Consider the following 17,024-nt stretch of genomic DNA (forward strand, 5'->3'; position numbering starts at 1 on the left):
AGTAGGTATTCCAGGGACAAGAGGAAGACAATAAACAAATGAACAAGCAAACAGTGATGAGAGCTATGCAAGGCTTAAAATGAGGGCAAGAGGGAAGGAGTTGTTACCTTCTATGGGGGGGTGGTGTCAAGAGCAGGTCTATAAGAGGACATGACATTTAGCACATATCCAAATGAGAATGAGCAATGTCATTTCAGAGGCAGAAGGATGCCAGAAATAACAGCTCAGAGAAGGATGCTAGACTGGGACAGAGATAGGTGTGCTTAAGAGCACATTGGACAAAGGGGAGAAGCAGTACTGTGACTTCATGCTCAGGAATATGCTATGTCTCACCCCTTCAGATCTGTTTTGATGACTTACAGTAAATTTTAGCATTTCCTTTATTTAGGTACTTAGGAATTATATGAGTGTTGGTAGGGCTGCCACAAACAAATTTCCACACATTAGATAGCTTTAAGCAGAAAATTTATTCTCTGTTTTGGAAGCTAGAAATCAGCAGATCATGCTCTCTGAAAAAAACTCCATAGAAGATATCTTCCTCGGCTCTTTCAGCTTCTGGTGTCCTTAACAATCCTTGGTGTCCCTCTAATATATGTGTCCATCCTCACATGGTGGTGTCCACATATCCCTGTGTACCCGTGTTTCCAAATTTCCTTCTCTTTATAAGGACAAGTCATAGGATTTAGAAACCATCATTTATATATATATATATTCTGATTGGGCATATATATGACAGCAGAATGCATTTTGGTTCATGGTACACAACATGTACCTAGAGTAATAATATCCATCTCATTCCACCATCTTCACCTTCTTTCCTGCTCGCATGCTCCTTCCCCTCCCCCTCCCCCACCCTTTGCCCAAAGTTCCTCCATTCTTTCCATGCCTTCCCCCTCATTATGGATCAGCATCCACTTATCAGAGAGAACATCCGGCCTTTGGTTTTTTCGGATTGGCTTACTTTGCTTAGCATAATATTCTCCAACTCCATCCATTTACCTGCAAATGCCATAATTTTATTCTTTTAATGCTGAGTAGTATTCCATTGTGTAGATATATCACAATTTCTTTATCCATTCATCTATTGAAGGGCATCTAGGTTGGTTCCACAGTTTAGCTATTGTGAATGGAGCTGCTATAAACATTGATATGGCTACATCACTATAGTATGTTGATTTTAAGTCCTTCAGATATAGACCAAGGAGTGGGATAGCTGAGTCAAATGGTGGTTTCATTCTAAGTTTCCTAAGGAATCTCCATATTGCTTTCCAGAGTGGCTGCACTCATTTGCAGTGCCACAAGCAATGTATTAGTGTACCTTTTCACCTACATCCTTGCTGACACTTGTATTCTTGGTAGTTCTTGATAAGTGCCATTCTGACTGAAGTGAGATGAAATCTCAGTAGTTTTGATTTGCATTTCTCTAATTACTAGAGATGTTGAACATTTTTTCATTTGTTGATCAGTTGTATATCTTATTCCGAGAAGTGTCTGTTCAGTTCCTTAGCCCATTTATTGATTGGGTTATTTATTTTTCTGGTGTTAAGTTTTTTGAGTTCTTTATATATCCTGGATTTAGGGACCATCCTTATGGCTATCTTAATTAGTTACATACACAAAGACCCTATTTCTAAATAAGATCACATTTGTAGGTTTGAGGTTGACCTGAATTTTGAAACACTGTTCAATCCACTGTAGGCTTAGAACAGGCCCATGCAAGAGGGAAGGCATTACCTTCATGGGTAGGGATGGTAGTGGTGTTAGACAAGATCTCTAAGAGAACAGGACATTTAAGCAGACATCCATTTATTGATGGGTTTCCTACTCTTCAGAGGCAGTAAATGACCATATAGCAGTGATTAAAAATAAGCCCTGAAGTCAGGTTTCTTTGCTTTATGGCTTACGGATCAGGTTTTTAATCTTTCCAAGATGAAACATCCTTATCTAGGAATGATAGCAGGTATCCTCACAAAATTGTGACATGGAAGGATTAAAACATGTACCATAGGCTTAAATTGTTCTGAACTCATGGTAAACACCTGATAAATGTTTTTGTTCTTAGATATGTTATATAATCTTTTGCTATTTCGAATGGCATCTTTTCTCCATTATATTTTATCTTATTGGTTATTGCTGGTGAATTTGAAATCTGTCAATTTTTGAATACTGATCTCTCGTAACTGCAATCTTGCTAATCTATTAACTTTCTAAATATTTCTCCTAGATTTTCATCATGGCAATCACATCAACTTCTAGATCCTCAAAACAGAGTTAATGTAATATTCAATAAATAGCTGTAGACTTATATGTAATATTCAATAAATAACTGTAGAAGCCATGAATGCTTGTCCAAAATACACTTTGTGTACGTTTCTGTCACCAGAGACAGGTTCAGGTAGTCTGCTTCATGCCCATAATAGGATGAACACATATTTATTTTCATTATTGTTAAGTCAGAACCATTAATCCATCCCCAAACACTACAGTTTTAGAAAGGCAGGGGCCAGTTTTTAGTCCTGATACACTCCTATTACACCAATACCTGGTAGATTGTAGGTTCAGTACTTTGAAACTTTATGAATATATAACTAAATAATTGACAAAGGAATGGGTGATTCTTCCTAGTTGTGTGGTAAAACCCCATCTTATGAAGTTTCTAGTTGTTCTTTCCTGTGTATAATCTATGAAGGTAGGAATGATGTTTCCTATGCCCCTGCACACCAAAACAACATTTGGCAGAGTCGAATATAATAAATGGTACAATCCAATTAAATGTTTCAGGAGCATTCTCCTGGACTCAAGATCTGTGTTCTTGGGGCTGGGTTGTGGCTCAGTGGTAGAGCACTTGCCTAATATGTGTGAGACACTGGGTTTGATTCTCAGCACCACATATAAACAAATAAAGGTCCATCAATAACTTATAAAAAAATTAAAAAAAAAAGATTTGTGTTCTTTGCCAGGGTCTGCAAGGCCCAATTCTTCTCCACCCACATCTCCAACTACCTTCCTTTCCCTCCAAGCTCTTCCTTTTTCAATTCTTCCATGGTGACCACTACTCACAAGGTCACTTCCACCAAGTTACCCCTGCTCATTACTGTCACACCACCCAATTTCCTCCAGACATGTATCACAATCCAAAGTATGCTATCTGTATGGTGTGTAGTGACTGACTGCCCCGCTAAAATGTCCACAAGAAAAGCAAAGATCTCATCTCTTCTCATGGTATTGGTCCCTACACATAGGAGACATGGTGTCCAGCATAGCTCATGGTCAATATTTTTTTGAATGGATAAGGTAAAGCCTTCAATAAAATCCACTCATTATGGAACAAACACATACATTTTCTTGAAAATACTTTAGAAATTGTTTCCTGTTTAGCTTACACTAAGGAGCCCATTGCTCTGCAGGATATTATAGAGAATGTTTGAAGGGATGTAATAGGCATTTGGGACTCTGTATGCTTTGCTACAGTCTACCCCAAATTCTTTATTTTTTGTTTTCCAAAGATTACAGGGGTAAGAAAATCTGTGGTTAAGACTCTCAAAAAAGTCCAGAAAAATCCCAGAATAACTAGGTCATTCATAGAATAACTTAAGTGTTAGGTGTGGGAAGGATCTTCCGATAATCTAGTGACACTTCACTGTTGTAAAGATGATGAGTTGCCAATGCCAAACCATGTCATTCATGTCACAGGCCTTGTACTCAGATGTTCTGAACTTATACAATGATCATTTATCATTGTACCTCAAATGCTGGTCTTGTCCTTGGAGGTGACACCAACTTTCAGTACCATCAATGCAAGTCCTTTCACACAAACCCCAAGAGCTGATGAGGAGGGGCAGATGTAGGAAAACTGAAAGTGGCTGCTTCTCATCTTCCTGGATGAATGGCAGATGCCATAAAAGGAGCAAAATCCTTTCCTTCTAAGGATGGGCTTCCTAAGCTCTGGTCTATAGGACTGCAATAAGCATCAATCAATAGTTAACCATGATGCAGCACCCCTTTCAGGACAGACTCACTTTGAGATGCACTCACACATTCAACTTTCCTGTTCCAAGGTTTTCTGCATCTGCCAATGTGGATAAGAAATCACATCTAGACCCAGGAAAGCCCAATTTAAGGACACAGTAAAAGCTGAACTGCATCAGGAGAGACCCAAGGGAAAATGGACAGTAGCTGAAATTTGGATACCCTTCCAATTTATGTAAGATCGGCTGCATCTACCAATGGCCACCCTTCTCTGGGAGGGGACATTGGAAAGAAGATTGATTTCCCCCAGAGAAATTCAGTCTGGCTTGTACCTGTCTTTTATTAGGCCCGGCCTTCCTACATGTATCCAACAGTCAAGATGTGAGAATAATTGCACAGGGTGTGTTCAGAAACAAAGCGAGGTGGCAAAAACAACCAAGCAAGATTAATAGCCCAGTTCATTGAAAGATCCAGAGGTGAAGCAATTTGATTAGGATTACATTATAATTTTAGACTGAGATTCAAAACCCAAGGTTTCATTACAACACGGATCAATACCAATGTTAACAAAATGTTATGCATAAGTTCAAGTTCCATTTAATATTTTTTCCAAACTGTATTTATTTTGAAATAACATTCTTTTATCCCACATTTATCGATACCTGGAAAATCCAAATGCCATTCAGACACCGTGTGAGTCCATTTCTTATGGTAACAGGTTCTTCTAGAACTTTCTACATAGATCTGCAAGGGACATATATAATTTCCAGCACAAATCTCTGCCTGGTTACTTATGCACAGCTTTGATTTGCAGCAGTGCACACATACAGCAATCTCCAATGACTATTTTGCTTGAGCATTTAATAAAAGCAGATCATTTTGGTAATGACAACTAACTCCTGAAGAAAATTTCTCATGGGAAGTGGCACACGAGGACCTGTAGTCCCTTCACATATACAGACTGTGTAAGGAAACCTAACCTGAAAAACTGAAGAGGAAGTCTGCTGACTTGGTCAGGTCCAAATGCCGAACATCAACTTTGTGGCTGCAAGCACTCCGAGGCATCTCCCTAATCTCTACAGAAGCTTGTTTGGTACCTGTGGGGCAATCTGTTTTCAGGTGCAGATTTTCTCAGCATTCAGTAACAGCAAATCATTATCTTAATGAAGTTATCTGTAGGGCTTTCCTTGTAGTCTGCAGGGTATAAGTGTCCTCTTCTCATCTCAATTCAGGGGCATGTTTCTTATTTCCTCCTTGTTTTCCAACTCCCTATGGTTGGGATCCAACCAGTGTAAGTCTTGAGATGCTGACTCCAGTAAGTTCAGGGAGACAGTGACTTAAGATAAAACAGGGCAGTTAGGCCTCCATCACGCAAACATTTCCATTGATGGAAGATTCTAAGGAAGTCTCATCCTGTTTTGAATCTCTCAAGACTCACAGAACTAATATACTTTCTCTCACTGTTTTTAAAAAGAATTCATTATCTCAGCACCCACAAAATCTGTTAATTTTTATCTCAACATTATAAATTAAAAAAAAGCAGCAGGAAGGCAGGCACTATTTGTTCTATGTATGTATTTATTTATTTAACACTTATTAAACACCTACAATGAACCAGGAATCATATTTTATTTTTAAAAAAATTCAAAGCCGTAAAATGTGGCTTTAGGTGAGAGGTTACCCAAAAGCAGCAGGAAAAGTCAAAAATTGCTCACTCCCCCAAATTCTGCCTTACAGCTCAGCTAAGGGGCAAAACACCAAGAACCAAGAAAAACTCCAAGATGGAGACACCGCTGCCAAAGACCAAGAGAAGGAACACAAGAGAGCCAGCCTGAAAGACAGGCGACAAGATGAGGCTGAGCCCCAGGCCTCACGAGGTGCATTAAGGCACCAGAGCAGTTCCCAGGGCTTGTAGATCTACCACCTTGCCCACCAACTTGGTTTTAGACCCCTGACTTCCTTTCCTTCCCCAGTTAAAGAAAAGTAAAACAAAATTCTTTGGGATGTATATTTATTGTCCCAATGACTTTGTTGTTTAAGTCAAATCTAAAATTAGAGTCAAATAAATGTGTGGTTTTCTTCACCCTTCATTAATGACAAAAATCTCTCCATTCAAATATTACATTAAGACATTATATTCTTAAGTATCATCTGGTTTAAACTGTAGGGTATTGAATCACCCTGCAAACAAATTACAGTCCCTAAAATTTACCAATAGGTACTATACTGATTTTGGGTTTGGTTTTGTTGTTTTTATCTTTTGGCAAACTTGGAACAAACCAGAAAACAAATTTTATGTCTTCATCATCATGTAGAAAAATAAAACCAAATCTAAGTTATCTACCAATGTGTCAAGTGATCATACTGCAAAGGTAAAACTAAAAGCTACACTTACAGCAAAGTTTTTAAAGTCCTTAGTGCAAGAAACATAACCAGTTAATACAGATCAATACCAATTAATGAATATGGAAAAATTTCCTATACAGAGGTAGAGTCCAGTGCACAAGGCTAAAACAATATTCAATAGTCTAAACAAGACTGAGCCAGGTTTTACGGAATCCACTTTAAGTTTCAGGTATCAGACTGTATGTACATACATACAATAAATAGACTATACAATTTTTTAAAGTAGTTTAATAAACTCCACAAAATTATAGTAGATGCATTGAAATATTTACATAGTTCAATTTTCAAATCTCTCATTCAAATAAAAGGGATAAAAATAAGATTTCTGCTATAAAGTCAGCAGAACCTCTTTCCTGAAATGGATCAGTAAAATAAGATATTTTACATGAGAGGAACAAATTTATGTCTAAGAGGTATTCATATTCAGCTAAGAAAATATGTCCCTTTTGAAGCTATATAGAGATTAGGGAATATAAAACGATACTTTCTACATTTTTAGACTTCTGTTTAAAGTTCTAAATTCAACTCTTACTTGAAGAGAGAAGGTGATTTTGGTACTCATTCAGAATAAGTCAACACAATTACATGGGAAGGTATTTAACTCTTCATTTTCTGCTTGTCTGAAAGTTCAGTCCAGGAAGAACCTGATCATTATTCTGGCCTGAACAATTATGATCATACATAACACATACTCCATTGAAACCTGACTAGCACTTTGGCTGGGTGTTCTTGACTTTCTGAGTCCCCTCCATTTCCAAACTTGTTTCATTAAGAGTAGACATGTTGGAGATTGGGGGTACAATTTTAAGGTTCTTAAGACTAACGTAAGAGTCCAAAGTTTTCCAAGCTCACATAGAAGGGAGGTGAAACAGACCAACTGCTGCCATTTGCCTCAGAGACTTGAAAAAGGAAAAAGCTCAGAAACCTCAGTCACTGTTACCTAATAAAATAAGCAAAATCCAAAGTGTAAATGACTCAGATTCTCAGGCTTCATATCAAATTTACTATTTGATACTCTATCTTTAACCTTTTTACTTTATTTGATATAAAAGATTCTTATCTAGCCCATAAGGAAATCAGGGATAGTCAGAAAATGACAAATTTCGGTCATAATTAATGAAGCATAAGCCTTCACAGTTTGAATTTTGTATAACTTCTCTAAGCACCCACAATGAAAATGCAAGTTGAGTTGTTTTATTCATCATTCTGTGAAAAATACCTCAGTAAATAGTAACATTTTCCCTTCGATGGTCCGCCCACTGGAATACCCCACCCACCCCATTTTTTTTAATTTTAGATTTTTAAAAAATTTTATACAAATAGACTAATTTTGATTTAAAGTAAACATATAAAAATTGAGAATAATATTGCTTGCAACAATGGACATGGAAGTAGAAGAATGAACTAGGCAGGGAGTACAAAGAAATGGCTCCTACACAATGACTTGGGCAAACAATGAGCTCCCTGGGAAAGTTCTCAACCAGAGGATGCCCTTGGCTGCACATTGTTTCCTTCAGTCCACAAAGTCTGACTGATTTTTGTAACTAAAACTTCCGGCCAGAGGGGGAAAAACAGCAACTGCAAGATAATTGGAAGGCACAAGCACCCATATGATCTAAAATTTTCTTGGGGTAAGGGGTAAAAAGGGCAAGGGATACTTTTGGTTCAGCACTACAGTCAAGTTAACTTTGCCATGGTTGAAGAAAAACTGTATAAAATCAAGATGTACAGAAATATAACGAGCACAGCCCACTTGTGAGAAGAAAGCTCAGAAGACAGCTCGCAGAGTAGTGCAGAGAGAAACAAACTGGTACTATTTATTTGGATGTCTGTGCCATGGTGGGTACAAACTATATTCTCTGCTCTGTGGGACCAAAATGAAAACGGAATAAAAACAAACGAATGAAAATCCCCCAAATCCCAAAAAAGCAGCAAGAAGGAATGCAAGAAGTCTTACACAACATACTGATCCAAATGGGGGTGATAAACGTGGCACTCCCGTCTTTAATGCACATCCAACTCTGCTATCTACTGTGTGGTTTTTTGTTTTTTTTTTTTTTTTTTTTTTTTGTCATATTCATCTACTGACCAGATGGGGGACTTAAGAAATGGCCAAGGCGTTCAACCATTTTCCCTGCCTCCACACGACTTCCCTTTCCCTTTATTTCCTCCTCCAGGATTAGAGTCTGTTTCCTCCACGAAGGAAGTGCTGTTGATGATGGGGAAAGGCATGAAACAGGATTTCCACAATACTGATCTTGCTTCCTCAAAGCCTTGCTGCGTGCAGTTCACACAGCGTGGAGGAGGTCATAAAGGCAGCCTGATGGAGCTGTGAGTTAAAAAAGAAAAGGAAAGGGAAAAACAAAAACAAAACCACCCCAAGTTCGTTTTTTCTCAAACTAAAGGAGAAACTGAGGGATGGTGCGGCCTCCAGTGGGGACATCCATGGTTAGGAGATGATGGCTGGGGACCACCTCGCCAGATTCAGATTGTCAGCACTTGCTGACCGCTTCCTCGTGGATCTTCTCAGGTCCTTGTACTTGTCCTCGCAGAGGCGAGAAATAGCCTGAGGGGCAAGAGAGACAAAGCAGGTCAGAGATGGACTCCCACTTGGCCTGGAAGCAGCTCTTCCCTCAGCCAGGAGGGATCTGCAAGTCCAACTTCTCCCCCGCTTTTGTCTTTCCATGAACACCGTACACTCAACAAGGCTATGGAACACAGCAATCCCCTGGCCCTATTGCACTTTTCTTTTTTACCCACCTTCTAACATACTAGCCAATTTATTTGTTGTGCTTATTGTTTGTTCTCTCTTTCCAGTAGAATGTAAAGTCCCAAGTACAGTTTTGTTTCATAGTGGTACCCTTGTGTCAGTGTGCTGACTGGATGCGTAAGTTCCAACAGAGGCATGACACAACAGAGCATGAACACAACAGGGGTGTGTCAAAGTACCTGGAAGCAGAGGGAATGAGCAACTGACTCTATTTTGAGGACACATTCGTGACCAAGGATGGAACCAGGATTCCAGGGATATGCCTGAGGAGAAGGAAGAGGAGGAGGAAATTGCCAAGAGAGTGAGAATATCCTCAGCAAGGGCAGAAGGTCCTAGCCACATGGTGCTGGCATGGTAAGTGGTGGGCAAAGCCAGGGCTCAGGGCTACCAAAGGACAGCAAGCCAGCTGGGACCAGACTGAAAAGGCCATACTAGCTGGCTCAGGCTTTATTCTTTAGGTAGCACAAATCTGCCCATGATTTTAAGACAACATTCCAAAACCCCAAACTGCATTTTAGAAACACAATTCCTGTGATAGCATGAACAATGGACTGGAGGAGAGCTACAGGAATCAAGGATGTCTTCTGTCTGGATGAGAAATGAATTAGGGAAGCCGACAGATTATAACAGAATTCCTCATCTAAAACATATATCATACATATTATATAGATGGCATATTTGAAGAAAAGAAAATCAGATTCCTTAGGGGCAGGAGAGCTATCCTTTTTCAGAGCAAATTCTTTTCATTTATTTAAATTTCCTAAGATTACCATCTGTTGTTTTTCAGCTTATAAACATTTAAATCTGAATGTAATATAATCACAGATTAATAATGTTCTACCTTACTCTAGATTTTATTATGCAAAGTGATGTTAGCTTTATTCACATCCCCACAAGTGCACAGACATACTAATTCATTTCAAAGACAAAACCTCCTCTCCCTAGTACTGAACGAACAAGTAGAGCCCATGGCAGTAGACCAGGGCCTGCTGTTTGGACTGAGAGAGGGTCATGCTCACCAGGAAACCCTAATTGTAGTTCATGTGTTCGCAAAGATTTGAACATGTGCCTTGGAAGAAATCATTCAGAGGGAAGGGTTTCCATCTGAACAGGTGAAGCACAGACCACATGAGTATTTTCATCCCTACAGCTGGGACAGGATCACAGCAAAATGACTTGAATTCTCAAAACCTCTTCTGGATTTTCATTTAAACCCCAGTGCTAGGCAGCCGGTCTTTTCCAATGTTTTACCAAGTTTCCTTCTTGGGATTAACATATTATTTCCTTTTTAAAATGTTTGCTTTCCTAAATCTATAATCCATAATAATTCTCTTCTTCTACCTCTCAGCTTTGTTTCATTCAGCTTTTAGACCTGTTAGACCACCATGCTGCCCACCTGTCACCATACTGAAAAGGGACAGCATTCACTTCACATGAATGGTGCAGCAGGCAGCACAGGACCTCTTGATTTTTTTAAAAAATTTTTTTAATATTTATTTTTTAGTTTTGGGTGGACACAATATCTTTATTTGTTTTATGTGGTGCTGAGGATCGAACCCAGTGCCTCACGCATGCTAGGCAAGCGTTCTACCACTGAGCCACAGCCTCAGCCCTGGACCTCTTGATTCTTACCAAGCCTGGGAAAGGATTATGCCATCTAGCACTTTAGCCCAAGGCTCTCTAAAATAAAACCGAAATGTTGCCAGTGGTAAATTCCAGAGGCAAGAGACCAGAGCCTCAGCACACCTTCTCTGGAGGAACATGTCTCACCAGTGATCTTACTACCCTGCCATTCCCTCCTGTCTAAAAGTCAGATGGGAAAAGCATGGTGAAAATACATTGTGATGAGACACAAAAGTCATTCAGGTTAATAATGATGGCTCTAACCCAGACCAAGACCACCAGGTGCAGCTGGCTCCAGCTCTAACTGAACTATAGAACAAATATTTAAGAAAAAAGAAGTCAAACCTTTTTGGATTGCCTATTGTTAAAGTCATCTGGTAGCGTTCCCCTATTAAGTGCATGCTGGGAAATACCTTTTTTGAAGGGGCTTATAATTTTTTTAAAAACCCTATTTATAAGGACAAGGGTTTTAAAAAATCTTTAATTTCAAAATAGAATCAATACATATGACATTAAGAAGGTTATTAGGGATTAGGGCTGTAGCTCAGAGGCAGAGCACTTGCCTGGCATGTATGAGGCACTGGGTTCCATCCTTAGCACCACACAAAATAAAACAAATAAAGGCATTCTGTCCATTTATAACAACAAAAAAAAATTTTTTTAAATAAAGTTTATTAAAAATGTGAAGCCGTGCAAGTTATAATCAACTAAATTAACTGAGCAGCAATAACTCCAAGGACTTTGTCCTTATTTTACAACAGTAAATGGGAGACATCATTGTACTTCTGTGATAATGAGAAGGTACATCTGCAACAGTGCTCTACAGGACAATGTCTTAAAACATCTTACCTCAAGCTTGTGGGCCCTTTCCCTGCTCAGTGGCTCCAAAGGAAAGCTCAGGTTATTTGCTTCTGCCAAAGAACGAAGATCAAAATAATACTTGGCATATACACTGGAAGGGACGTTGATGTTGAACTGGAGCAATTCAAGAAACTGTCGCTCTAGCTCATTCCTGCAAAGCAAAAGCAAAAATAGCACAAACTTAGCTGCCCACCAGGCTGTGTGGCCTGCCAAGCTGCTGGAGACCAGACTGCAGAAAACTGCCATCCTCCAGGGAGAAAAATGATCTAATTAATTGCCTGGTTGGACACCAGAGATGCAGTTTAACCACCAAATTGGTATTAAAAACTGAATCTGCTTGATCCAGTGCCCAGAAGGATGAAGCCTGATTAATTGGGATGATTACCAGGAAGTGCTTCAGGGTGATTCATTTCACTGACACCTAACACATACACAGCAGGCCTGGCTGCAAATCTCAGCACGAACAGTCTGCTCGCATGATGTGGCCTGCACCTTGCTTGCATGGCAGACTAGATGAAGCAGTCAAGAGCTGTCAAGTGAAGTCTAGTGAGGGCCTCATGACAGTTACACACAGGAAAAAATGGCCCCTGTAGACCTAGAGAACTGGGATTTCTCAATGGCTCTTTCCTACTTTTTGAGAGAAAAGAGTGTAAGAACTGTTAGGGGCTTCTCAAGGGGAGAGACTGCTGCAAAGGTTTGTGGGGAGTGTTCAATCCCAGCCCCAATCCTTAAAGGGAGCTCACAGACCCTGAACTATCAAAGCAGCAGTTTCCTAGTTTCAGTATGCATGCCAGTCACCTGGGGGACTGTGAAAGCATGTTCTTGGACTCCACCCTCAGACTTGGACTTAGTAGGCCTAGGGTAGGCCTGAAAACATCACATTTATAATAAGTTCCCAGGTGATAGTGATGCTGAGGCTGTTGGGCCCTGGTTCACACTTTGAGAACCAGTCAACTAAAGAGATGGGTGAAAAAACATAGTGTTATGATACATCTTGTCAGTCCATTTCCATTTTGAGGAAATGTTGAGTAGCTGCAAGGGGAGTGACAGATAAATTTTTTAAGCACTGGTCCTGGACAAAGTGCTCCATTCCAACACCACCTCCTCCATGAAATATCTGGTGATGCCAGGCTCACAGAACCCTGCAGTCTTCTATTTTTGTCCTTTATCACACTATTTTGTAATTGTTTTTACTCAGTCTCTCCTATTTGTCTCCTCATAGCCAGGAATTGTGACAACTGACTTGACATGCCTGTTCCCTGAGCTGAACTGATTTTATGAAAGTTTGAAGTTCTGGCAGAAAGGAACAAGGGTTTATGGTGGGGTTCTTCTGGCTGAGTAAGCCCAGTACAGGAAGGCAGGCCATGTAGTCACCATATCCCACAGGTAAAGCTCAACACTGGCAAGCCCTATCCCCAGTGGTGGGCCTCTGTCCTCCAGATCCCATTCTGAGTCATGCTCTGCTAACCTCATTGAACACACAATTTGATTTTTGGGATCTCAAACTACCTCAGCACTATCCTTTTCCCTTGAGTACAGTGCCATCTTGCCTGAGCCTGATGAGTCATCTAACTAAGGCAGTAGAGGCAAAGGAGGAATGTGCCCTCATTTCATGCTGTTGAAACAAGGGACAGAGCTAAAGAAGAAAAGGGAGGCTGGTATCTGAATGATGGCTTTGGTGGGACAGAAACTATCAGGCCACTTAAGAATTTCAAAACAGTGAGTTGCTGATGAAAGCCTAAGTGAAGTCATGTGAACGAGGGTCTTTCAATAAGATAAAGATAAGCATATCTTGCTTGCTATTTCTATACAGTCAAGTGAAAGGAATTAACAAGCTCCAAATGTACAAACTATTCCGAATCTTATATTTTTAAGGAGTTTACTTTTATTTGGAAAAACTTTTTAATTTTAATTTACTTTTATTTTATTGCTTCATTTAAATGAAATTTAGTAAGAGATCATCCTGTAAAATACTGGAATTCCAGGTAATATTTCAATAAAACAAGAGTGTCAAAAATACTGCCGAGGCCAGAAGTGCCAAAAGGAATGGGTTAGAAGGAGCAATTCTGGGGTGAATATGCAAGGTGCCTGTGGAAAGATCGCCGTCTGGTGGCTAGGAAGTGCCAATGCTAAGGCAGAAAATTCTAATTTTATATTTTAAGAGAACTAGTTTAATGATCCTATTCAAAATGGTATATGGACAGCAATCTCTCCAATTGGAAGTACACACAGTGAGCAAATTCAGGATGCACTCACTTAAGGTAAAAATAATGCTCCAAGAATGTTGGGGAACATAACCTCAGGAAAGAGATTTCTAGATCTGTAACTCTGTCAGAGAACATATCCAAGGGAGCAAGTTTGCCTGTCAGCTTCGTCTTTCCCAGTCATTTTTCTCCTGCTCTGAGAGGAAAGAGGCCACTCACCCATACTTGCTAAGATTCATTGTCCCAAGAAAAGAAAAAAAAAATCCCTAAGGAGCTAAGCAAAGAGTTATGATACCATTTGATGTTGTGAAAACAAATAACTAATGACCAGTAATAACTGAAAAGAATCCTGATTTTGCTTTCAACAATCTGAGAAAGTGGCTGGCAGACTTATTTAAATAACTTTTACTAATAGGTGACTGTGTAATTTTACCATATAATTTGGAAAGACTTGAGTGATGCTACTGTAACAAAACACCTTACAATTTCATCTACTTATATGAATATATTCCTCTCAGCACTTATGTTACAGAAGAAAGAGAAAAGACAAATGGAAATAAAACTTATGCTAAATTATTGCTTCATCCTATCAATAAGTAACAATCACAAATTAAAATATCAATTAATGAAAGAAAAACAGGTATACTGATCTCATTAAGAGATGGATTTCCCATAACACTTTACTTCTTCTATTTAATAATGTGATATATAAAATAAAATAAAAATATATAAAAATGTGATATATTGTTTTGATCAACTGAGTACTACGAACTCAGGCCTGAATATTTTTAATAAGTTAGACCATTAAAGTCCAGAAAATAACAGTGCAGTTTTAACTTGTATGTACATTTTTGTGATGGACAATTTTGAGGAATAAATTTAATGTGGGAGAAAACTAGATAGGAAATAATGATTTTAAAAAGAAAAAGGAGCAATATAAAATGCTCAACTCTAAAAAACATGGGTCATGGTGGGAATCATATTGCTGGTGTTTAGTCTTCAATGCATACTTTTAACTTTAAAACAATATAACAGGGCTGGGGTTGTGGTTCAGCAGTAGAATGCGTGTCTAGCATGCGCGAGGTGAGGCCATGGGTTTGATCTTCAGCACCACATAAAAATAAATAAATAAAATAAACGTGTTATTACATTTGTTATACTGCAAATGATCGCCTTTACAATTATCAAAACTTAAGGTGAAAAAATTTCAATATCACCATAAAAATGAAATGGGGAGACAAATTTTTCTATATTTTTCTGTGATGGACAAGCCAAAATATGTGAAGAGCTTTGATGTCATGGTTATTTGGCTTGTTCCTCCAGATATGGAGATACAACTGCTCTGAATACCTCTGTATAATCAGGAATTGTAAACATGATACAAGGGCACTCTTTTGGCTAATACCCCCCTACTTTTAATAGATACCTCTTGCTTCCTTCTACCTTTTGGCAGGGAAGAAACTTGTAAATTCCCGATTCCACATATGCAACTGTTTGATCAATTCCTCCTTAGAAGAATATATAGTCTTTTATGGAATGTTAATCAATGTTAATCCATATACCACTGATTAAACAGAACATTAAAAATGGACCACCAGGGAAGAGGGCATCAACCCAGTTTCTTCAGGAAGACTTTACAATCTGGTCTTTAAAGAACAAAGCATTCCCTGCATGCTTCTTCCTCTGCTCAACCTTAGGCCTTTGAGTCATTAATGCTCAAATGTATGAATTAATGAGATTCAGCCAGTAGCTTGCATGATGATGCAACAACAGGTTTCAAGGAAAGAACAAAAGCCAGGCTAAAAAAATTTATCAATCCTCTTTGGACAAAATGTTGTACAGAACTTTTGCACTCCAGTGCTTGTTTTTTCAAAATACTGAATAATGCAGCAGCTGGATTCAATAAAACATTTACTGTTACTATTTTGCTCTTGAAAAATAATTTAACTTCACTATAATGTAGTAATTGCCTGAAGTATGGACTATCCAACAAAAACCAGACATTTTAAAATATCCTCATCAAAACAAATCTCTGTGTGTGTGGTGGTGGTGAGATGGTATTGGGGAACAAATTCAGGATCTTGTCACAGGCAAGCAAATACTCTACCACTGAAAACACCCCTCTCCCCCAAATAATTCTTGATATAACTTTAATTTCAGCTGCAAAAACTCTGGCTTAATTTTCCATCTTCCTTATGTAGAAAAGTTTTGACTTTTGTTACAGTTTATATATGAGGTATGAGACAATACAAGAATTTCCACAAGTGAAATGATTAGGTTATGAGAAGTTTGACCTAATCAGCAAATTAATCCACTGATATAGATTTACAGGAGGGTAACTGGAAGGAGGTAGGGTGTGCCTTCAGACTTTATATCTTTTCATTTGTGAGCAGAGTTCCCTCTGCCTCCTGACTATCATCTTGAGCTGCTTTCTTTCCCGGTGCTATTCTACCATGATGTTCTGCCTCACCTGAGCCCCGGAGCAACAGACTGAACCTCTGAAACCTTAAGACAAAATAAACTTTCCCCGTTCACATTGTCTTTGTCAGGTCTTTTGGTCATGGCAATAAAAAATCTGATTGAAACAACGTTCAAAAAATAGTTGTCATTTTTAATTATAAAATGCAATTTTAACTTGTATGTACATTTTTGTGTTGGTGGATAAGAAGTGCCACTATTTCATTCAAGTTCATGAAATAGATAAGTGAAACAATTTTAATCTCAACTGCTTAGAAGAGAAGAAATATAAATTCTGGCTTTGTTACTTAGTAGCCAAGTGGACTAGACATCCTACTTAACTTCCCACAGCCTCATTTTCATCTGTAAAATGGGAATAATATTAGTAATGAATCCAAGCCCTTGTTCCAGGAAAGCAGCAGTGGAAGGTAGGCTGGAGTGTGGACAGTCAGCAGTGGTTGCAGCTGCATGTCAGTGCAAGCCTGAGACAAGGTGAGCTGGGATAACCTGACCTATCACCCCAGGCAGGTCAGCCAATGAGCAGCAAGAAAATGGAAGTGGGGCAGATCTGAATGAAGATCACAGGGCTAACCAATAGCACTGGTACTTTTCCAAAAACCTGATTAGCATAAATGTGGACCATTAGTATTAGTGCTATGAATACCTAGACTAGCACCTGCTATCAGATCACCTCTCACCCTGAAAGAGTTCTGTTTCTTTTCTTCCCACTTGAA

The 17,024-nt window shown here is 38.9% G+C and overlaps 1 protein-coding gene across 2 annotated transcripts in view; it reads right to left on the reverse strand.

Annotated features, from left to right (window-relative positions):
- Positions 1 to 5,606: 5,606 nt before the first annotated feature.
- Ccny (cyclin Y) overlaps positions 5,607 to 17,024 on the reverse strand; it is a 197,593-nt gene continuing 186,175 nt past the window's right edge. For both annotated transcript variants that reach the window (XM_048809068.1, XM_015483421.2), the window contains 2 exons: positions 11,618 to 11,780; positions 5,607 to 8,941 (listed from right to left, as the gene is read on the reverse strand). In XM_048809068.1, the coding sequence (XP_048665025.1) occupies positions 8,825 to 8,941; positions 11,618 to 11,780 (280 nt within the window). In that variant the 3' untranslated portion in view covers positions 5,607 to 8,824. The remainder of the gene's footprint in view (positions 8,942 to 11,617; positions 11,781 to 17,024) is intronic.

Source organism: Marmota marmota, unplaced genomic scaffold (genome assembly GCF_001458135.2).
Source record: "Marmota marmota marmota unplaced genomic scaffold, marMar, whole genome shotgun sequence".
Classification (NCBI taxonomy): domain Eukaryota; kingdom Metazoa; phylum Chordata; class Mammalia; order Rodentia; family Sciuridae; genus Marmota; species Marmota marmota.